Below are 19,970 nucleotides of genomic sequence, written 5' to 3'. Positions count from 1 at the left end.
CCTAAACCAAATAGCCCGCAACAGCTGGAGGTGCCCTTGTTCAGAGTCTGTTCGCCTCCCAGGGGCTCACAGCACACTGAGGTGTTGGCAGTGATTTTGGCACCAGAATGGTGCATGGCAGTTTATTCAGTTGATCGTAAATGGTTATGGCTGCTGCCTTGGAAACCTCTTACTATACCCACGTTGAACATGTGTTTGTTCAGTGAAGTGTCTTTAGTGCTTAGCTACCCAACTTCATCCTACATGTTTGTTTGTTTATTGTCTGTCCCAGCTCTAGGTTATAAGCTCGATGAAGGCAGAGACTGTTTCCTATAATGCCTGGCACCTGGTTGGTGATCAGTAAACATTCCTTGATTAAATAAATGATTGCAACTGAATTACAAATTATCAGTGACAAACTGGGGATAAAATGACAGTGATATCAGTCATGTCCCAGAAATTCTAGAAAGGGGTATCTGAGCTTGTCATATCCTGAGACTTGTCCAGGAAGTCCCTTTGGAATGAGAGACCTGCCCACCATGGGTGAGTGGGTGCTCTTGGGGACACACCAGTTTGCCAGTTCTGGGAGGAGGGCTAGTCTGGCGGACACCAGACAGCAGGAAACAGCGCAGGCAAGGCTGATGTGGAGTCCTGGGCTACAGAGTGGCGTTGAGGAGTCCTGGTGCAGGCAGCATTGAGGTAGCCAAGCAAGAGGTCCAGCATCTAGAAGTCTGTCAGCATTCAGGACAGCAGTCTCTGCCCTGTCCTCCAAAAGACTCTGGCTCAGGATGCCCCCCGACCCCACCCCCAGGTAAAGTGGTCCGTGCATTTGCAGCGGGACAGCCCACCCACACTGGCTGAAGGAGCTAAGCCTTGCTTTCAGAGCCCCAGCCAAGCAGACTCAGGTTTGGGGCAAATACCCAATAGGATCATTAGAAGGATGGTGGACTTGGGAGGTGAGAGAGCAGCTGGTGAGGAGCTCAGATCTGGGCTTCAGACAGCCCCTGCTGTTCTCCAGCCAGATGGCCATAAGCAGGTTGGTTCACATTTCACCTGCTGAATGGGGAGAATACACCTCTGTCATAGTGTTGTTTTAAAGATTAAAGGAGATGGTATATGTAAAGCTTTTAGGACAGTAATAAGAGCATAATAAGGGATAGCTATTATCTAAATTATTTTTCTGTTATATTTGAGTGCCCAAAAAAGGGATATAGAGGAGAGGTGAAATATGGGGAAAAAATATAAGAAATATCCAGGCTAAGAGTGCACTTTCTGCCTCAGAGAAGGCCTGAACTTGTGCTGCTTTCCTTAACATTGTTTTTGTTTTATGTTATCAAAGGAAAATCTAATTGTTTATAATCCCAGGAGAAAGAGTCTTCTCCTTTTGGGAAGCACAGACTAATTTGAAAGTCTTGTTAGTATCACGTGAGCAACTCCCATCCTCTAACCAGCCTTGGAGCGGTCTGTCCCACGCCGGGTCTGGTTTAGGTCTGAGTTTTACCCTAATTCAACAGGTGCTCTCTGAGGTCCTTTGGGAAGCTGTGTAATAGATATGATAAAGGCAGAGCACATCCCACAGTTGCATTGTCTCTGCTTCTCCAGGGAGGCCTAGAGGCTTTTCGTGACAATTAATTATTCACATTTTCACTCCTTCACTCCTTCCCCTCAAATACTTGGTTTCCTATCCTGCTCCACAGAGGCCGGTTTCCCTGGAGCGTGTGTAACCCTAGCACCCGATGACAGTGTGGAGCTGCGTTCTGTGGTGCTTTGAGCCTGTGTGTTGTAGGTCACGTGCAGTGGGCATACGCTAGCGATGGCCAGAGCATACTAATGCCACTGCTCATTCTCCCCAGCTCTTCTGGGGCAGGATTTTAGGCACTTCCGTCTCCGTGGTTCACGCAGTGCAGAGGGAGCGCCGGGGTCTTCGTCTTCCTCGCTCGCTTGCTTTTGGCTGCTCCTTGAGCTGCCAGGCGAGCTGGTGGTTGGTCGAGCGCCTTTCAGCCCACCCCTCGCTCCAAGGCTGGGCATCTTGCCCTTCTGCAGAGCTGTAAACATTCACTCATCCATGCAGGCTTCCATGCAGCGTGGCCTTTGTTCCAGCTCTCAGGGACACCTTTGTGTGACTGATAGAGGTGGCACAGGGCTGAATCTCCCTGACAGCTCTGCTGGGGGGCTCAGAAGCTACCTTCCCCTGGGCCTGTTCACACCCAGGCCTCTCGCGCCCGGCTGTGGGATTTCTTGGGTCACTGTTTTGCTTTTCTTTCACTAGTGCACCCACCTGTGGTGCTGGCCTGTTCGAGTTGCCCTCAAGAGCAGTGCTGAGATGTAAAGAGCTGAGCATATGCCAAGAGGGAGGCAGTTTCTGGCTTATTCTTCCTCCAAGACCCAGGGCCAGAGGAAAGAGATGTAAGTGAGCGTCCAAGACGTGAAGCTGTTGACTGGTGGCTGGGAAGGCAGCCAGTCAGAGCGAGGCGGGAGAGCAGTGTGGGGGGCCCAGCAGAGCACGTGGCCACATGGGATGGATGGCAGCTGGCCGTACTGCTGGGAGACTGGCACAGCGCACCTCTCTGCAGAGCCCTGGGCAGAGTGGGCACATAGACCTCATGTGCCGGAGTTAGTGCCCGTACTCTGTGTGCCCTTGGCAGGCTACTTCGCCTCTCTGTGCCTCGATTTCCTGCTGTCTAAAATGGGGACAATTATAGCACCCCCTATAAAAGGGTTGTTATGAGTATTAAATAAGTTCATACATGTAGAATGCCAAAAAGGTAAGCATGTGAGCTAACATGTCATCTTACCTGGGTGCTTGCATACCCTGTGTGTGGGATCAGGATCGTTAAAGGAACTTGATTGCTCTGACAACTTCTTTTCCAAAACACTCCTTTTACTCTGCGTGTCTGTTTTTCCCCTCACAGAAATCACTGTAATTTTGTCAGGTAAATTTCTTTATCTCCAGATTGTTCAAAGCTTTCCTATCCTTTTCCATTTGTATCGAACATTTGTTAATGTTTAGCAAAGTCACTTGTCTCTACTGTTGGGAGTTCAGGGCACTGTGGAAAAGTGAACTCTCCATTTTAGGTGATTGTGGTGTCTTCTCCGACCTTTACTGAAGTTACTGCCTGGCGGAAAATTTCACTGCTTTTCATCATCACCACTTTTGCTTCAACTGCCCTTCTGCTGATTGTGGCATTAATGTCCAACAAAATGGAAAGAAGCCAGGCTGTTGGGAAGAGCAAAGAAAAGGGCCAGAATAATCCCTGAGTTTCAATTGTTTTCTAAGCCATCATGATGAGTGTTCATGATTTAGATCAATGTGGGGGCATGCACTTACGAGATAACTTCATAAAAGCAAGAATATGTATGGCTGGAAAGTAACTGGTCTGTCCTTAAATTCAGTCCTTTACCTTAGCAACGAAAAGATCCAATTGCCAAAGGCTGTCTCTCTTGGAAGCCATTTGGGCATCTCAAGCCACGGCCAGAGTGGAACTCCCTGTCTTTCCCCACAAACCTGCCTTTCTTCCTCCACTGTCTACTTCAGTTAAATATCACACCAGACTGGTTGCTCAAGCTGGAAACATCAAGGTACACTCTTCTCCTACTTTTCCTACGCCCCACCCGCCAGTTCTGTGGGCTCCAAGCCCTGTCATCACATGTGCCTCCTAAAGAGCCTGTGAACCCATGTCTCTTCTGTTTGCCCACTGACTGTCTGTAGCTGTAAGCACTGCTGTGTAACAGCCAGCCCCAGGCTCAGTGGCTTGAAACAACAGTCATGTGTTATTTCTCATGTGTCTTGCGTCAGCTGATCTAGACCACAGTTAGCTGGGTGGTTCTTACCATGTGTCTTTGGGTGTTTGAGGATTGACTGATCTAGGCTGGGACTAGCCAGGGAGGCTCTGCTCCTTGTCTCTCTCATCCCCTTCATTGGACCAGTGGGCTAGCCCGAGCACGTTCTCCTCATGGAAATGTCAGAAGCACAAGGAGGGAAGCCAAAACACGTCTCTGCTGTCTCTTCTACTGCCCAAAGCTAGGCATGTGGTCCTATCCAAAATCAAAGGGTGAGGAAATACACTTCACCCATTTTGTGGGAGAAACTATAAAGTCACATGGCAGAGAGTGAGTATACAGAGTAGGATAAAGAGCTAGAGCCACTAATGTAATATCCTACACTGCCAAACCCTTGTTATATCCTGTCCACCCTTCACTAGTCTTCTCACTTTTTACTGTGCTTGTAGTCAGCTTCCCCTGACCTGATCCTGACATTCCTTTGTTAAAACCTTCCTTTGCCACTTATCAACTACTGAATTGAGCTGAGGCCCCATACAACTTGGCTCCAATCCATTTTTCTGGCTGCATCTGTTGCCATGTTGCAGAATTATTCACTGCCTCCTTCCAAATGTGCTTGTTTTTGCACAGTTCTGTCTGTGCCATCGTAAACAATATTCCTCTTCCTGAAGTGATCTCCTCCACAGTTAAGGATATCGTAAGTGTGAGATGGCACTTACCCTTCCAGACCTCCAGGGAGCCTTCTCAGAAGCCCTCAGGAGAAAGAGCTGCTCCTTCGTTTGTCGTGTGGTAGGAAGTCGGAGTTGCATTGTGCTTATATTCAACTCATACAAATTTGGGAATGCATGCTCAGCCAGAGGGCAGAAAGGAGAGAGGGAGAACAGTGTAAATAATTCCACCTGCCATTCTGCTCTGTGATTATTGGAGAACTGAAACTTGACTCTGCTCTTATCTTAGTCATCCTTAGGTTCCCAAAGCCTCTCGGGCTCCCAGAAACCCCTTGGAGAGTAAAGAGCATGGTTTGATGAGTGGGGGTCTAATGTTTAAAGAAACGGACTATACACTGCCCTGCAGCAAGCCAGTTATTTCATCTGGTGTTCAACCAAAGAAACATCTATCTGGCTGTCTTGTCTTGTTGCAAGTCAATACCATCCAGTACTTTATGGGAAATTCAGGGGACTTTCAATGGTAATATTGTCTATAGGTGATCTTTACCTCATAGTGACTTTAGAATCTAACCCCACCCCAAGATGCTATTCTGTTGTATGCCTTATAGGTATATATCAGATCAAATTTTAATTTTTTATGCCTGTGCTTACCAACTAAATCATGAAGTTCCCAAATGTGGCTTATGATTCCTTAGAGGGCCCCTGCCTGTGGTTGTGCAGATTGTGCATTGCATAAGTCTAAAGGGAGAGCTGTCATGCCAAAGTATATAAACATATTCCCATAGTCCTTGGTGGTACCAGCTTCCTTGTCTTCCCAGTGCCTGTTACAAATTGATTGTTCAACAAATGTGTGAATGAATGAGTGAACGAGAGAGAAGATAACAAACTGAACTATTTTAAAGTGAGATATCAGAGTTGGGATGAAAATTCAGGCAGGTTTTGATCTGATGAAATTAAAACCATGTTATTGCAGGTACACGTGGCAAAATGGACTTGTGGGCCCACTAGGAATGTCTAGTTTACCTACCTCAAAAAAATTACCTTTCATCCTTTGACTTGATTGAGGTTGTGGTTCCTAAAAGCACACCACACTTCTCGCATGCAATTGATCACTCTATGCCTGACACCCCTAGTAGACACTGTGAGGCACGTGTGTGAACATAGGTCTAGATTCTAGATGAATCTAGCCCTCTAAGTCATAGTTGGCCTAAAGATGTCTCGATTTCTGTTAGATTAGTCCTAAAACGTATATAAATGCAAACAGAGCAATCTTTTAAAGAGTAAGATATGGCTTGAGCCCAGGAGTTTGAGGTTGCTGTGAGCTAGGCTGACGCCACGGCACTCTAGCCCGGGCAACACAGTGAGACTCTGTTTCAAAAAAAAAGAGTAAGATACGGTTATATGAGTTAGAAATATGCCAGTGTGGCCAGCAAACAGTGTCACTCCCTGGGAAATGTTGCCAAGTTAAACAGTCAACTTCACACTTTCAGGTGTTCTGCTAGAGGACTTAGGGAAGGTAACCCACATTCAGAACGTGTGGGCTTCTGGGTGGATGTGGCCCAGCAAGAGGCCCAAAGGGCAGCCTTACATGGTCAGTCCTGGTCTCACTTTGCTTCCCTTCCACCCCTAACATCAGCCCCAGTTAAGCTCCAACAGCAAGAACACTATGCTTGCGGCCAGGTTGTCCTTCCCCACATCTCCAGCAGCAAGATGATCATGACTATGCCCCCTCCCCCCCATAGGGGGCATGTCACAGGACACCTCACCAGCCAGGGCTTGACCTGCCAATTATGGCTTGCCACCAGGGGGCAAGCACATCTCCCTTGTCCTGGGCTGTATGCCCAGAACCTCACTCAGCACCGGGCATATAGGAAGGAGCCCATGTTAAATGAATGAACAAAATAAACCCATGAAATAAGCAAACCAGAGGGGTGCACTGGTATAGGGAACATTTATGGGGTGAAGCACTGCACTTATTTCAGGAAATACTAAATAGTGTGCATGTGATGCTACAGGATCTTCTCTAATGGGCCTGCTGTCTCTTCCAGATTATGAGACTTGACTTTCTGTTTTCGAACAGGTGAATAGAAAGTCAGATGTTCCCTATGCCACTTAGCCCGGTAAAATACAGGACCAAGGTTTTCTTAACACTGTCCAGCTTGGGAAGCATTGGTGGCGATAGGCCTTTTGTCTTTGTCTGCTAGGGCGCTGCCCTAGTGGTTTTTACACGTTAATTTGCGATCAAAAAAATCATAGATTATGGAGTCAGTTCAGTTAGAATTTGGCTTCTCCTCTTGCCAAGGCCAGACATGTCATCATCTGACACCTTAATGAAATGATATTTTATTTACTTATTTATTCATTCATTCATTTTTTGTGTGCTCCCAGGTGAGCGTTCTGTGGAAGAGGCGCAGGACCCATTCCTGGTCAGCATCCACATAATCGCAGACCCAGGGGAGTCCCAACCCCTGCAGGAGGCCATCGACAAGGTCTTGGCGTGGATCCACCCGGACCTGCCGCTGTTCCGCGTGTCCGAGAGGCGCGCGTGCCGGCGGCGGCGGAAGGCCCCCAAGGGCGCGCAGCCGGCGCTGGCCGTGGTGCTGTTCTTGCAGGAGGAGTACGGCGAGGAGCAGATCCTGCAGCTGCACCGCACGCTGCAGCGGCCGCCCTGGCGCCACCACCACACGGAGCGCGTGCAGGGCCGCTTCCTGCCCTACCTGCCCTGCAGCCAGGACTTCTTCGTGCTGGCCCCCGGGACCCCGCTGTGGGCCATCCGGCCCGTGCACTACGGCAAGGAGATCGTGCGCTTCACCATCTACTGCAGCCACGACAACTACGCCGACAGCCAGCGCTTCTACGAGCTGATTCTCCGGCGGACCCCCAGCCAGAAGAAAACGGACTTCTGCATCTTCCCCGTTTTCTCTAATCTGGACGTGGACATCCAGTTCTCCCTGAAAAGACTGCCCTGTGACCAGAGCCCGGTCCCCACCGACTCCTCCGTGCTGGAGTTCCGAGTAAGGGACATCGGCGAGCTCGTGCCTCTCCTGCCCAACCCCTGCAGCCCCATCAGTGAGGGGCGCTGGCAGACGGAGGACCACGACGGGAACAAGATCCTTCTGCAGGTATGGGCACGTCTGCCTGTCTGTCTCCCTGTCTGTTTTCAGGCCAGAGAAACAAACCGGGTAATTCTGCCAGAAACTATCATACCTATCACAGAGAGATGAGTTTGGATAAAGGAGAGATGCGTGTCCTCTGTAGTCAAGGTAGCCGTACTGGATCTAAGCAACAGACGAGGCATGAAAGCCTCTTCCCATTGGTTCTTTCCATTTTGCTGTCAGGGCCACGTGCCTAAGCAAACATGTTCCCAATTCTTCCCGGTGCCTCTGTCACCCTCTGACCATCCACAAGACACCCAGGATTCCTGGGGGTTTCACATGAGCTCATAACCTAGGGAGCTTGTTCTTAAAGATTCCTGAATCTGCTCCCGCATGCTCAGGGCAGTTTTACCAATGTATTCTTCACTCCCACAGAGGAACTTCAGGAAAACCCACCTACCTGAATTGTGAAATATAATATATTGGCATTCAGTAGAGAAGATACCTGTTCTCTTCTTTCGGGTGCCTCCCTGCCTTCTACTATTCCACCCTTTACTGCTGGGCAGTAGGTTGTTAAAATTCTGTGATGACTTGAAAAATGACTTCCCCAAGAACATTTTAAGGAGTAAGTGATGCTTGAGAGCTGCTCGTTTCACCAAGCTTGGGAAGGGGTGAGTGAACACATTTGAAGCACAGTGGGCTGCCCCAGTCCTTCCCCGGTGAACACCTTGGCTTCATCCCTAGCCCCCTTTTTCCTCTCGTCCTTCTGGTGATTGTCCCAAACTCATTAGAGATGATTAATTATACACTGGAATTCAAAATTCAGCATGTAGATTGCAGAACGTCCTACACCTGGCCTTACCTGACAACTGCTCCAGACCCAGGCTGTCTTAAAGTAACAGGTAAATCCGTTCCAGGCACATAGGGCTTTATTCTTCTAAAAAGCCTCTGCCTCTGGTGTCTCAGTTTTCACATTTGGCTATCTGAAAAGACACAGCCAGTAGCAAATTGGGGGATGTTGCCATTAGAGGTACGGATTGTGGTTACTTGAATCACAGGTAAAGTTTCATTATTTTTGTTGGTTTTGGCTTTAAACACTGGAACTGTAATCTACATATCAGGAAACAAAATGAGAATTTGGCACAGGTAAGATCACTGGTTCAAACTGCAACCAGGCCATAGTTCTCAAGTCAGAAAGGTCACCTTGAGATACTTACTATTTATCAGAACTAGATAATTTTCAGATTTCCTTTTAAACTATACAGACAAGGAACAAAGTAATGTTGCTTTATTATTCAGTAAACTGCTAGCATTTGCTCAATAATCCCTTTCGAAATGTGAGAAAAATTTGGTGTTTGAAGACTGCCAATTCTTTATGCAAAATATAATACAGTTGCACCAAGTAAAAGTTAATGAAATGCAAAGAATTTTGTTTATACTAAAAAACCAAAATGAATGTGACTGTTTCTGAAGCGACTTCTTCCTTTTTGCAGTAATTAGAGTACTTTTTTTCCTCTGGATCCCTCTAGTGATATAAGTAAAAGAACACAGTATGAAAGCTTGGCCTGAGCTCTGCTCAAAGGAACCATAGAAAGAATATTTCAAAGAAGATCCATACATTTAAATGGTTATAAAATCTATACAGGTGCTAGCTTTTGAAGTTGGCGCATCAAAGTGTGAAGAAGTAGAAAAAAGATTTGTATCTTGGGACTCAGGAATGCAGGCCTTTGTTCAAAACAGTAATATGTGGAGGAATTAAATTAATGTGGACAGAAATGACAAATTGCCCCCCTAGAATTCTTGGTAACAGCCATTTGAACAGGTTCCTGTTTAACTGCATCACTGCGGAGAGCAGCCTTCTGCGATAGTATGAGATCTGTACCTGCACGTCTCCTTAAGTCACTTAACAATGTAAAAATTTATATTTTAGTCTTTAGCAAAATTAAGATCGTTAAGTCATGGGAGGAGGGACGGTTGAGAGCACGTCTTTATATCCACATTCTCTTTAGCAGTATATGTTCCCGTAAGTGCCATTTTCAACTATAACTTTTAAGATAAATTTTTTTTGTTCAGTTGGATGAAGCTACACATTGAAGAAAATCTTGGCTGGGTAGTTTTTAGTTGCTTTCTTAAAATACAGATTGCATTTTACTTCTTCGTCCTGCTCCGTTGACTTAACATTCCATATTTCAGGGACCTCCTCCTCCCATTTTAATTCCTCTGGAGGAGAAAAGCTGAGATGTTTTTTCTGGAAGCTGCTCAGCCCCTTATAAGAATTTGGAAATGTTTTTTACCAAAATCTGATAAGATGGATAGAAAGCTGTCCCCTTCCGGAAACTTACCTCACCTGTCTTCTTGGCATTGCCTGATTGGAGAGGAAAGGCAGGGAGGCGGGCGGGGAGTTACTGGCATCAGCAGTTGCCCGAGACCCCTCTGGAAAATGCACTGTGGAAATTGCATCACTGCTCGATGCTACACAGCTTCATGGAGTCAAGAACTTTTATGACTCTTTCCACTTCCCATAGAACCAAACTGACATCGGATTTTAAATGTAGTTAGGTCCTCTTTATGTGTTTTTGTTTACTCTTTATTGAAAAATACTATAAATTATACACATACAGAAAAGTACATTTCATAAATATACAGCTTAATGAGTTTCGTGAAAAACAGGACAGAGACAGAAACAGGAGGAAAGGCCCTTCCTCCCTGCCCCAGGACTTCCCTCGCCTACATGAACATGTTAATTACTCTGTATTATATGGAAGGAGGAAAGAGGAGAAGTATCTAGTCAAAAAAATATTGGGAATATGACTATGTTATCTTGTATCTATAAGCAGACCTTACATTTAAAAAAGAAAAAGATGTAAGGAGGTTAATAAAGATGTATACCATGCAATAAGATTAATAAAAAACAATTAGATACAGAAGGGATTTGAAGTAGAAGGCAAATATTGTAGCATGTGGCAGAACCTCCTTCCCTTTTAAGGCTGCATAATATTCTGTTACATGAATATGATCCAATTTTCTCAGCCATTCGTTCATCAGTTGACACCTGAGTTGCGTACACCTCTCGGCTATCTTGAATAATGCTGCTGTGAGCCTGGGTGTACAAATACCTCCTCAAGTAGTTGTATTTAATTTTTTGAGGAGAGGAACTGCCATACTGTTCTCCCTAAAAGCCGCACCATTTAACATTCCCAACAACAGTGCACAAGGGTGAGACTTGTTTCTTCGGGAAGCAGAGAAAGACTTGCTGTTTGTAATGTGAAGCACTAGGAGGTGCAGAAGGTGACAGTAGATGGAAAGAATAGAGCAAACATTGACATTAGCTTTGTTTTATTACCCTTCATCTTGCACACTGCAGATCTAGACCGTTTGTGTGCATGTGTTTCTGTGCATTATCATAAAAGTTGCATCAGATCATGTTTCTTTCAAGATGAAGACTCTCCAAGGACTTCCCATGGCCATTGCAGTCCCTTCCAGATCTTACCAAGCCCTAAGGCTTTAATCAGCTGATTGCTGCTTACCTGTGGGGCTTTATTTATCTCTCACTTCTCTCCTCCCTTGCTCACTGCGCTGCTTCCACATTGGCCTGCTGTCTGTTCCTCAGATGCAGCACACTCATTCCTGCCTCAGGATGTTCGCACCAGCTATTCTCTCTGCCTGGAATGATCTCCTCCAAGATCTTCACATTGCAGGTTCCTTCCCATCATTAGGGGGAGCTGCCAGAGAAGACTGCACATGGTGCGGGGCCTGAGACCTCCCCAGCTCAGCTGGGCTGTCAGGAGAAAAGGTGAACCCATGTCTGTTTCTCACCACCTCAACTTCAGTGATATGGTGACCCACGGAGAAGCTGGCACCCTTTGCCGTGGCCCTAAAACGTACCTGCCCAGGACCAGAAAAATCCTAAATCAGAGATCCACTGAGAGCTGGAGGTGCTGCAAAGTGAGCCAGCAGATCAGCCACGGCCCAGCTCCAACCTCCCACCTCACATGCCAACCCTAACCAGTCCTGCAGGGAAGGAGAATCTGGGAAGTGCAGCTCCAGCGTAGCTAAGTCAACCAAGTACAGGGCCGGGATGGTTGTGGGATGAAATGAACAACATACAGGGAAAGGATTTCAAATGGTAAATCCTGGCACACAGTAAGAACCACTAAGAATTTGCTGCTGTTACCATTATCATCATGGCCATTGTCATCATCAGAGTCCACAAGCCACTTGCCCCAGGCCACAGAGCTAACAGTGGCCCAGTAAGGATTCAAACGCACAAAGGTGGCTCCACCATCAACTGGATTTGGTGGCTGCCCAGGGCCTCCCAACATCAGGGGCCTCTCCTAAGACTACAAAAAAGCACCTACCTGCCTGAGATAAGAATTCAAGATGCTTGACTGGTATATGTGAACATGTGCCCATCTCAGTCACATACATGGAATTTATATAAATTATTCTTAGAAGGTGCCACAAATTAATTTCAAGTGGTTCAGCAAAAAAAAAAAAAAAAAAAACTATACAAAGATTCTATTACATATACATATTCTCATATGTATACTTATAGATAAATGATTATGTATGTACATAGGTAGAGTTTAGAAATAAGACAAAATAATTATTTAGGTAGTGGGTATAAGGATGTTAACACCTTGTTCTATTCTACATTTTTGGATATTTGAAAAATTTTATACATTGGAGAAACATGAACATATTTTTAGCCATTTTCAGGGGATAATTTTGGCGGTCTTTCACCTGTAGAGCCCACTGAATAAATATTGCCAGATTTTTATGTAGAATATACAAAAGCTGTCATATGCTAGATAAAATATGAGACAAATGTTTCTCTACTCTTAAAGTAGGTACCTAAAGCTGTACTTTTAATGTGCATTAGTGACCAGGAATCCGCCTGTCCAACCCAAAGCCAGTTCAGTTAGGGACTCAGTAAAGCTCTGAGGACGCAGATGCAGTTGTTTGTTTATGGCAGAACTTGATGACTAGATTCTATTATAGGTGATGAGGCCCGTTGTGAGCCACGTAGACTGCTGATGTACCAAGAACAACTCTGCAAGTTTATAGCAATTGTAAAAATGTCTGTAAATGAGAATGGAAGTGGCAAGGGTGGGAAGCTGGAGTATTATCACTCTGGAAGACAAAGCCACCTACTCGGGAAGAGGGGGACTGCCTCCTGTGTGCCCGTGTTCCTATTCTCATACTGATGCTTGGGCATAAGCAAAGTCCTGCCACAGCAGCTGCTACTGCAGTTAATCCTTATGGCAGTTGTTGGCATCAACACAGACCTGTAATCTTTAGGTCATAAGGAATTTACATGATGCCTAAATTTAACCAGCCATTCTTGCAGTCAACCTATAGAGTCCTGCTTCACGCCAGGCTCTGTGAGCTCAGAATACATCTGTAAACAACACAGACAAAAGTCCCTGCCCTGGTGAAATTATATTCTAGCCGGGGGAGGCAGATAAATGATAGATGTAATAAAAATTATGTAGCATGTTAGGAGGCTCTGTGGGGGGAAATGTACTCAACCTGCTTTGTAAAACTTGTAATATGAAGCTGATTCTGTTTATCAAAACACTGTTGATTAAACCTTCAAAGCCTAAGGATTCTTAGTTACTTGAGCCAAGCAATAATTGTCCTCATACATACTAAGAGTCACTGGTAATTCAAGCCTAAAACTTCTGGAAACATGTAGATAAACCTCCTTTGGAAGAAATGACCGTATGTGTTTTCAAATGTATTCTTCTGCTTTTGCATAATATATTATGCAAAGTGTATATAGGATTTTGAAAATTCTAAAATGTATGTCATCGTAGTCTGATCCTAATGTAGTGCTTATCTGAAAATTTATTGTAGGAAATCGCAAATAGATTTTTGTCCCCAAGACTTCAAAAGAAAAGAGTAACTTTCTGAAATTGAGAAGCAAAGAAAATGCCCAGAACTGCAAGGCTAAAGTCACTCCTACATCCTTAGGCTCTTGCCTTCTGTTCATTTCCTGTACGTTTCCAAGAAATTGGGTTTCACAGATTTCTTATCACACAGCTTTCATGTAAATAAGATTTCTTTTGAAAAGTGTTCTTTTCTGATTCAAAAGACATTCAAACAATGTATTAATAAATGAGAAATGTAATTCAGCTGTTTAACAGAAACAGCTACAACGGAAGCATTTAAGCAGGGTTCTGAGTGTAAGCGGTGCCCTTCTGCTCACATTCAGCACTGGTCACTGAATATTGTGGCTAACTGAGGTATTCCCTTTCTAGTTCCCCTTTGTTGAGAGCCTTTCCCCATCCACACAGAATAGCCCAGTCCTGCCTTCCTAGCTGTGGTCGATGTGCCCAGGCTGTGCACGGGATGTCATGTTGGCATTGGGAACTGGCATTGGGAAAGAAAAGGTGGTCTCCCTCTGGGTGCCTGAATCCCAGCCATGTGAAGCTGGGCCATGCGATAGGGCCCAGAGCCAAGTAAAGGAAATTGCTTTCCAAGATCCCTTGAAGCCTAACGATTTGGAGAGCTGCGTTATGAGCAGCTTTGGCTTCTTTCTTTCCTAAACCTGCTTCCCTCCTTAGTTGCCCAGCTGGTTTGGGGTTCCCCCCTTAGCACCTCATTCTAGTGGGACACTTGTAATAGCTGGGCCTTCCAGGTACAACTGGCTTCTCTCTTCCATTAACCCAGGCATCCCTGGATTGTCATCCGGGAGGCGGCAAAGCCTCGAGAGAGATGTAGAATCCAACCGAGTAGAATGTACGTATCTTAAGGGAAACGGAAGAGACATGCAGAGCCTATGAAGCAGTGATGGAAATTAGCCACAATCTGAGTGGGGCTGCAGAAATCTGTCGGTAGAGAGGAATTAGGTAATGATTGAAGTCCAGGGAGGTGGGCAGTGTGAACAACCCTTGCAAGTTCTGGAATCCCTGTTACAGCAGCCATAAAAGGACCCTACTTGTGCCTCCTTTTTGGGACACCCCCTGGCCAAAATCACTGTCTCTGTGACTCAGTCAGCTAGAAAAGCAGCCCCAAACTCTTTGGAATGACATAATTATCTCCTTAGTGGGCACTTATTTAATCCCAGAAAAATTTAGAATTATATTAACATTTTTATGTTAGATTCAAAAACAGTTTGTTCACATTTGGTATTTTAAGAATTTGTTGTGTTTTAGAGGATCTGACCTATTAGAACAAGAGGTCAACCTTGTGATTCCAATTTAAAATGTAGTTTAGAATTGATTTAGATGTGTACTTTTAAGTTGAGGGATATGAGAGTAAAGTTTTAGCAAGTTTATAACATTGAAACATTTAGGATAATTTAATATTTACTATGCTATATGTTTAATTGATTAGATTGACAAGAGTTAAGTACTTTAAAGGTTTTGTTTATTGACTAGACCACTGAACTACTTAAAAAGAAAATCAATGCATTAAATGTATAAGTGCAATTTAAGATGTTAAGGGAAATTAACTAAACTACAAAAACCCTTTTAAAAATAATTGTTAGTCCAGGCACGGTGGCTCACACCTGTAATCCCAACACTTTGAGAGGCCAAGGCAGGAGGATCACTTGAGGTCAAGAATTTGAGACCAGCCTGGGCAACATAGACCCAGTTTCCATAAAAATAAAAAAATTAGCCAGGCATGGTGGTGCACATCTGTAGTCCTGACTACTTGGGAGGCTGAGGCAGGAGGATCTCTTGAGCCCCAGGAGTTTAAGGCTGCAGTGAGCTATGATCACACCACTGCACTCCAGCCTAGGTGACAGAGCAAGACCCTGTCTCTAAAAAATGAAAATAAAAATAATTGTTAACATTTGCTAGATTTATTAACAGAATAATAAGAATTTTGAGTTGAACTCAGCAATAAGTTTAAGGGAAAATTAGGCTTGAAGTTGGTAACTTTAATTGAACGTTAATTTTTAAAAGTAGCTTTTGGATTTCTTCGTGTACAAAAGCAGATCAGAAAACCTACATTGGTATCTCAAAATTTTATCCGATTATGTAGACCCCCTGCCCTGAGTAATGAAAGGTTAGTTTAATCCCAGCCAGGACTAGTCCAGATATAGCTGGGGCTGGTCCCAGGACCCAGCTACTGAACTGGGTAAGTTTAGGATCAGGGAGGCTTTTCTAGGGGCACATTCTCACCTGTGGTATTCCTGGAAAAGTTCTATTTTAATCTAGGCTTTCCCAGATCCCATGGAAATAGGGATCTGGCCCATCCCCTTGAAGGTCCTCTGCAACTCCAGGCTGGGCCCAACCCAAATCAGAGACCCCAGACCCAGATGCATCCTCCAGCCATGATGTCCCCAGCAAGTTAAAGTGACAGGTTCTTCTTCAGGCAAATGGCCAGCTGACTGACCACATGTAAGGTACTTGCCATATCTGAAAATTCAAACTTGCTAACTTACTCTTTATAACACACTTGCATCCCATCTTGTCTTTGGTGAAGATGCTTAATTAATTGACATAGTCTCTGAACATCTATCAAGTTGTCCTGTCTTTAGATCCTTCTGTTTCTGCGTCTGTGTCTTCAATAGTAAGTACTTCAAGGATGGGAGTTTTTTGTATTTAATGTTTTTACTTTTTACCACTCAATAAAGCCCACATAGAACTCTGGCCAGGAGAGCACCTAAGGACAATGAGGACTGCTGCTTTGCAGATAACAGCCACAGTGAGTTCTGACATGTTCCTGCTTCTTAACCCATGACACTGGAAGGTGCTGTCCTAAATTCTGTTTGCTAAGTAGAGGCATTGTCATTACAAGGCTAATCTCAACAATCAGCTCTTTCCCCCAGTCAGGCAGCATTATGAAAAAGATTAGGTCTATCTTTACTCTTTAGAATCCACAATGGCAGTGACGTCCCTGTGTGCGGGGAAGGCTGGATGGAGCTTTTGTTCAGCCTGGGTCTTTGTTCTGTGAGCAGTGAGTTGATCTCTTCTGATGTAAGCAGCCTTGTGTTTCTGGCCTAAGCATTACAAATATATTCAACAGTTCTCTGTTTTAAGTGAGTTAACGGGTAATATTGCAAGAGCAAACTAATGTGAGCCATAGAAATGGTTGACTGATGAGAATTCAAGGCTAAAAAGCAAGTTTTGTTATTAAAACAGATTTGCAGATAAGAACAAAGTAAAAAAAGTTGTTGAGAGGGGAATGTGGCAGTGGAAACTCATTCTCCGGGAATTTCCATTATCCATATCATTTTCCAGACAGAGGTTAATTGAGAGGACAAGTTCAGTATCCTTTAGCCAAGATAATTGTATAAAAGAGGGAGGAAAAAAGTGACTGCCAAACGAATTAACATAGTGGAAGGGGTAAGACAAACAGAAAAGAATATTCCTACATGCTGCCGTTACTGCTCCCAGTAGATTTCCTGGTGCACATTATACAAGGCACAATTTTCTGGGTCTCATTTTTCACAGCTTTCCAGAATCACAGATTTTTGGAGCTGGAAGGTTGCAAGAGTTTACTTCACAGAGAGTAAGAAAGAGAGTTTTTTAAATTTTGAAGAGTATATAATCATAAAAGTACACAGTATATAGTCATTCAGAACATCATCATTTCAGTAGCCATAAAAATAGGGATGAACCCCAGAATGAGAAAAACAAAGCTGGCTGGGTGTAAAGGAAAGTCAGAAAGTTGGCCTAAAGCAGGGGTCCCTGGTCTGGCTGCACATTAACTCAGGTCACCCGGGGACCTTGTCAGTTGATGCCTGGCACCCCCCAGAGATTCTGTTTCAATTGCTCTGGAATGGGTTTTTTTTTTAAAGCTTCCCAGGTGATTCTTATGTGTGACCAGGACTGCAGAGTACTGGCCTACGTGATACAATAAATTCTGCCCTCCCTTCTGTTCCGCTTGGCATATTTGCATGACCATCCCAGTCTTGCAGACCCTGCTAAGTGTCTTTTCTGGCAAATGCTTGTGTTCACTGATCCTGATGATAGGTGGCCAAAGCTGAGAGTAGTTGGAAGGGGACTGTGATGACCAGCGGTGGGCTGGGCAGTGATCTAACATCACCAAGTCCAGAGGAGGACTTTGCAGATGTTTAGTAGACCTAACTCATTGGTGTCACTTCAGTTTAGGATCCTTTTCTGATATGGTCGGCTTGCTCAGCCTTGCAATAGTGCTGCCTTTGTGTTTTGATAATTCATTTTTATTTATGTCAGACGGTGCTGATGGGTGCCCATTTATCCCTGAATTATATTGTTGTCTAGGCCAGGAAACAATAACAGCGATGAGTGTCCCACACTGGAAGTTCAGACAACTCCAACTGCAGTGGACCAGCCACTTCCCTCTTCAAGGAGTGCAGGGTGGCCCAGCTCAGCAGAACCTGACCTCCTTCCACCCCACCTCTTCATGAGGCAGTTGGGGGCACATGAGGTCAGGAGGTTGGCTTTGGGAGAACACATCCCATCTGCTCCCTACAAGACCAAGGGTCCCAAACCATGCTCCCTTCTATCCTCACTGTCTTTATCACTCTGAGCCACTGAATGGCTAAGACTCAATGCTCCAGGCCTGATATTAAAGACTCTGAGGAAGGGGCAGGAGGGGATGGCCCAGCTAAGAGGGAGACAGGAGGGGTTGGCCCAGCTAAGTGGGAGACAGGCAGAGTGCGTGCACAGTGTCATGCCTGGGGAAGGGAGTGGTGACACTAGAAAATTGGTTTAAAAGTTTGTATAAAAAGCAGTTGACAGGAGACAACAAAGATCACAGGTCAAATCTGGCCCACCACCTAGTTTTGTAAATAAAGTTTTATTGGAATACATAGGCACGCACACACAAAGCAGTGAACCCCCGGATGAGCTACCTCTTCCTCATTCCATCAGGAGACTGAAGCTTACTCTCTGGACAGGTGGGCCAGCAGACCTAGACCTGAGGACAGCAAGCCCCGCCGAGGGTGAGAGGGCCGTACTGAGCTCGGGAGGAAGAAGTGCAGTTCTGTGTTGCACTTCCGGGATCACCGGGATCCCACCAGCCCAGCCTTCTCTCTGACTGGCTGCCTGGTTTGTAACACCTGCCCAGCCAGGAGATTCAGGAAGTCCCCTCTGGGGAGAACTGACAGGCTAGTGGCAGCTATAGTGGACAGTGCAAACACTGAACCTTTCCGTCATTGCACAGAGGTGTACAGACAGCACTGCCCTAAGAAATAAGACTGTGGGGTAAGGATGGAACCTTTTTTCCCCTCTCATTATTATGAGCTTTGTAGAACTACTTTTTTCCTAAAACTGTTTATGTATCAGTTTATTAAAATTAAATTTAAAAAATGACGGGGAGGCATTCCCGTAGAACTTTGCCCCCCCAAGTTTGTGCAAGAGCATTATGTTTCCGTAATGCAAAATGTCAGCAGTGGTCATTTGGGGGCATTTTGTACGTCTCCTTCACCCAGGAACATTTGCCAGTGTGTGGAGGCGCTTTTGGTTGTCACAGTTGAGAGGTGTGGAGGGTGCTGCTGATATCTAGTGGGCAGAGGACAGAGTTGCTGCTAAACATCCTCACAGGCCAGCTCTCCACAACAGAGAACTGTCCAGACTAAAATGTCGATTGTGCTGAGCTAGAGAAACCCAGGGTTAAACTGAATCTCTAAGATTCCAATCAGGCTCCCAAATATCTATGTGTGTATAATTTTTTTAAACTTAAATGAATAACCCTTTGGGCTAAGAATATAGTAATTAGCTAATGTTAGTTAATCCCCACAAGCTAGCATTATATCCTCAGTGCAATAGAAAGCTAAAATGAAAAATTGAAGAAATTATCTGGGTAATTCAAACCCCAAATACCCAGTTTCTTGACTGTTGTTCAAATAAATAAAGTAAGAATAGGAATTTTTACCTAAGTTGTTATTAATCATTTCAGTCAGCTACTTTTAGTCACTTAACAATGTCAAGGGATATATCTCTTTTGAAATTTCTTAAAATCAATGATACTTAATGAAATTCTGATGATCCTTTGTTAATATAAAAATCAGTTCCTTTTACTCCTGTGTTTTATAGCCAATGGGCAGGGTAATTCACAAATCATACTGAAAAATAAATATTCAGGGGAAGAAGCAGAACATATACAAAGAGAAAGCCTTGCATCTGGTCGTGATATTTTTTCAGTTTTACAGATGGTGTTGTTAGATGTGTCGGCTTCAGCCCCCAGTCCTTAAATATCACTTTGATTTTCTCTGTTGTTCCTCCTTAAATGGATAGCTAATATATATCCGATCAATAGCCTAGTTTTTTTCCTAGCACTTCTAAGGGCTTAGTTGTTTTCTATTTAGTATCTCCTGTGTTACTTGCCACATTTTCCCAAGAGCTGCTGCTCATACAGGTTGTGTATCCTTTATCTGAAATGCTTGGGACCAGAAATGTTTCAGATTCCAGATTTTTTTGGATTTTGGAATATTTGCATTATACTTACAGGTTGAGCATCAAAAATCCAAAATCTGAAATTCCCCAATGAGCATTTCCTTTGAGTG

At 44.6% G+C, this 19,970-nt stretch overlaps 1 protein-coding gene across 1 annotated transcript in view; it reads left to right on the top strand.

The window, feature by feature from the left end:
* Positions 1-19,970, top strand: part of FAM124A (family with sequence similarity 124 member A) — a 48,576-nt gene that overhangs the window by 20,323 nt on the left and 8,283 nt on the right. The window contains exon 3 of the mRNA XM_045566734.1: positions 6,816-7,549. Within this exon, the coding sequence (XP_045422690.1) occupies positions 6,816-7,549 (734 nt within the window). The remainder of the gene's footprint in view (positions 1-6,815; positions 7,550-19,970) is intronic.

Source organism: Lemur catta, chromosome 13 (assembly GCF_020740605.2).
Source record: "Lemur catta isolate mLemCat1 chromosome 13, mLemCat1.pri, whole genome shotgun sequence".
In the NCBI taxonomy this organism is placed as follows: Eukaryota; Metazoa; Chordata; class Mammalia; order Primates; family Lemuridae; genus Lemur; species Lemur catta.
Note: the sequence above shows the minus strand (reverse complement) of the source record. Positions and strands in the feature narration are given on the sequence as shown.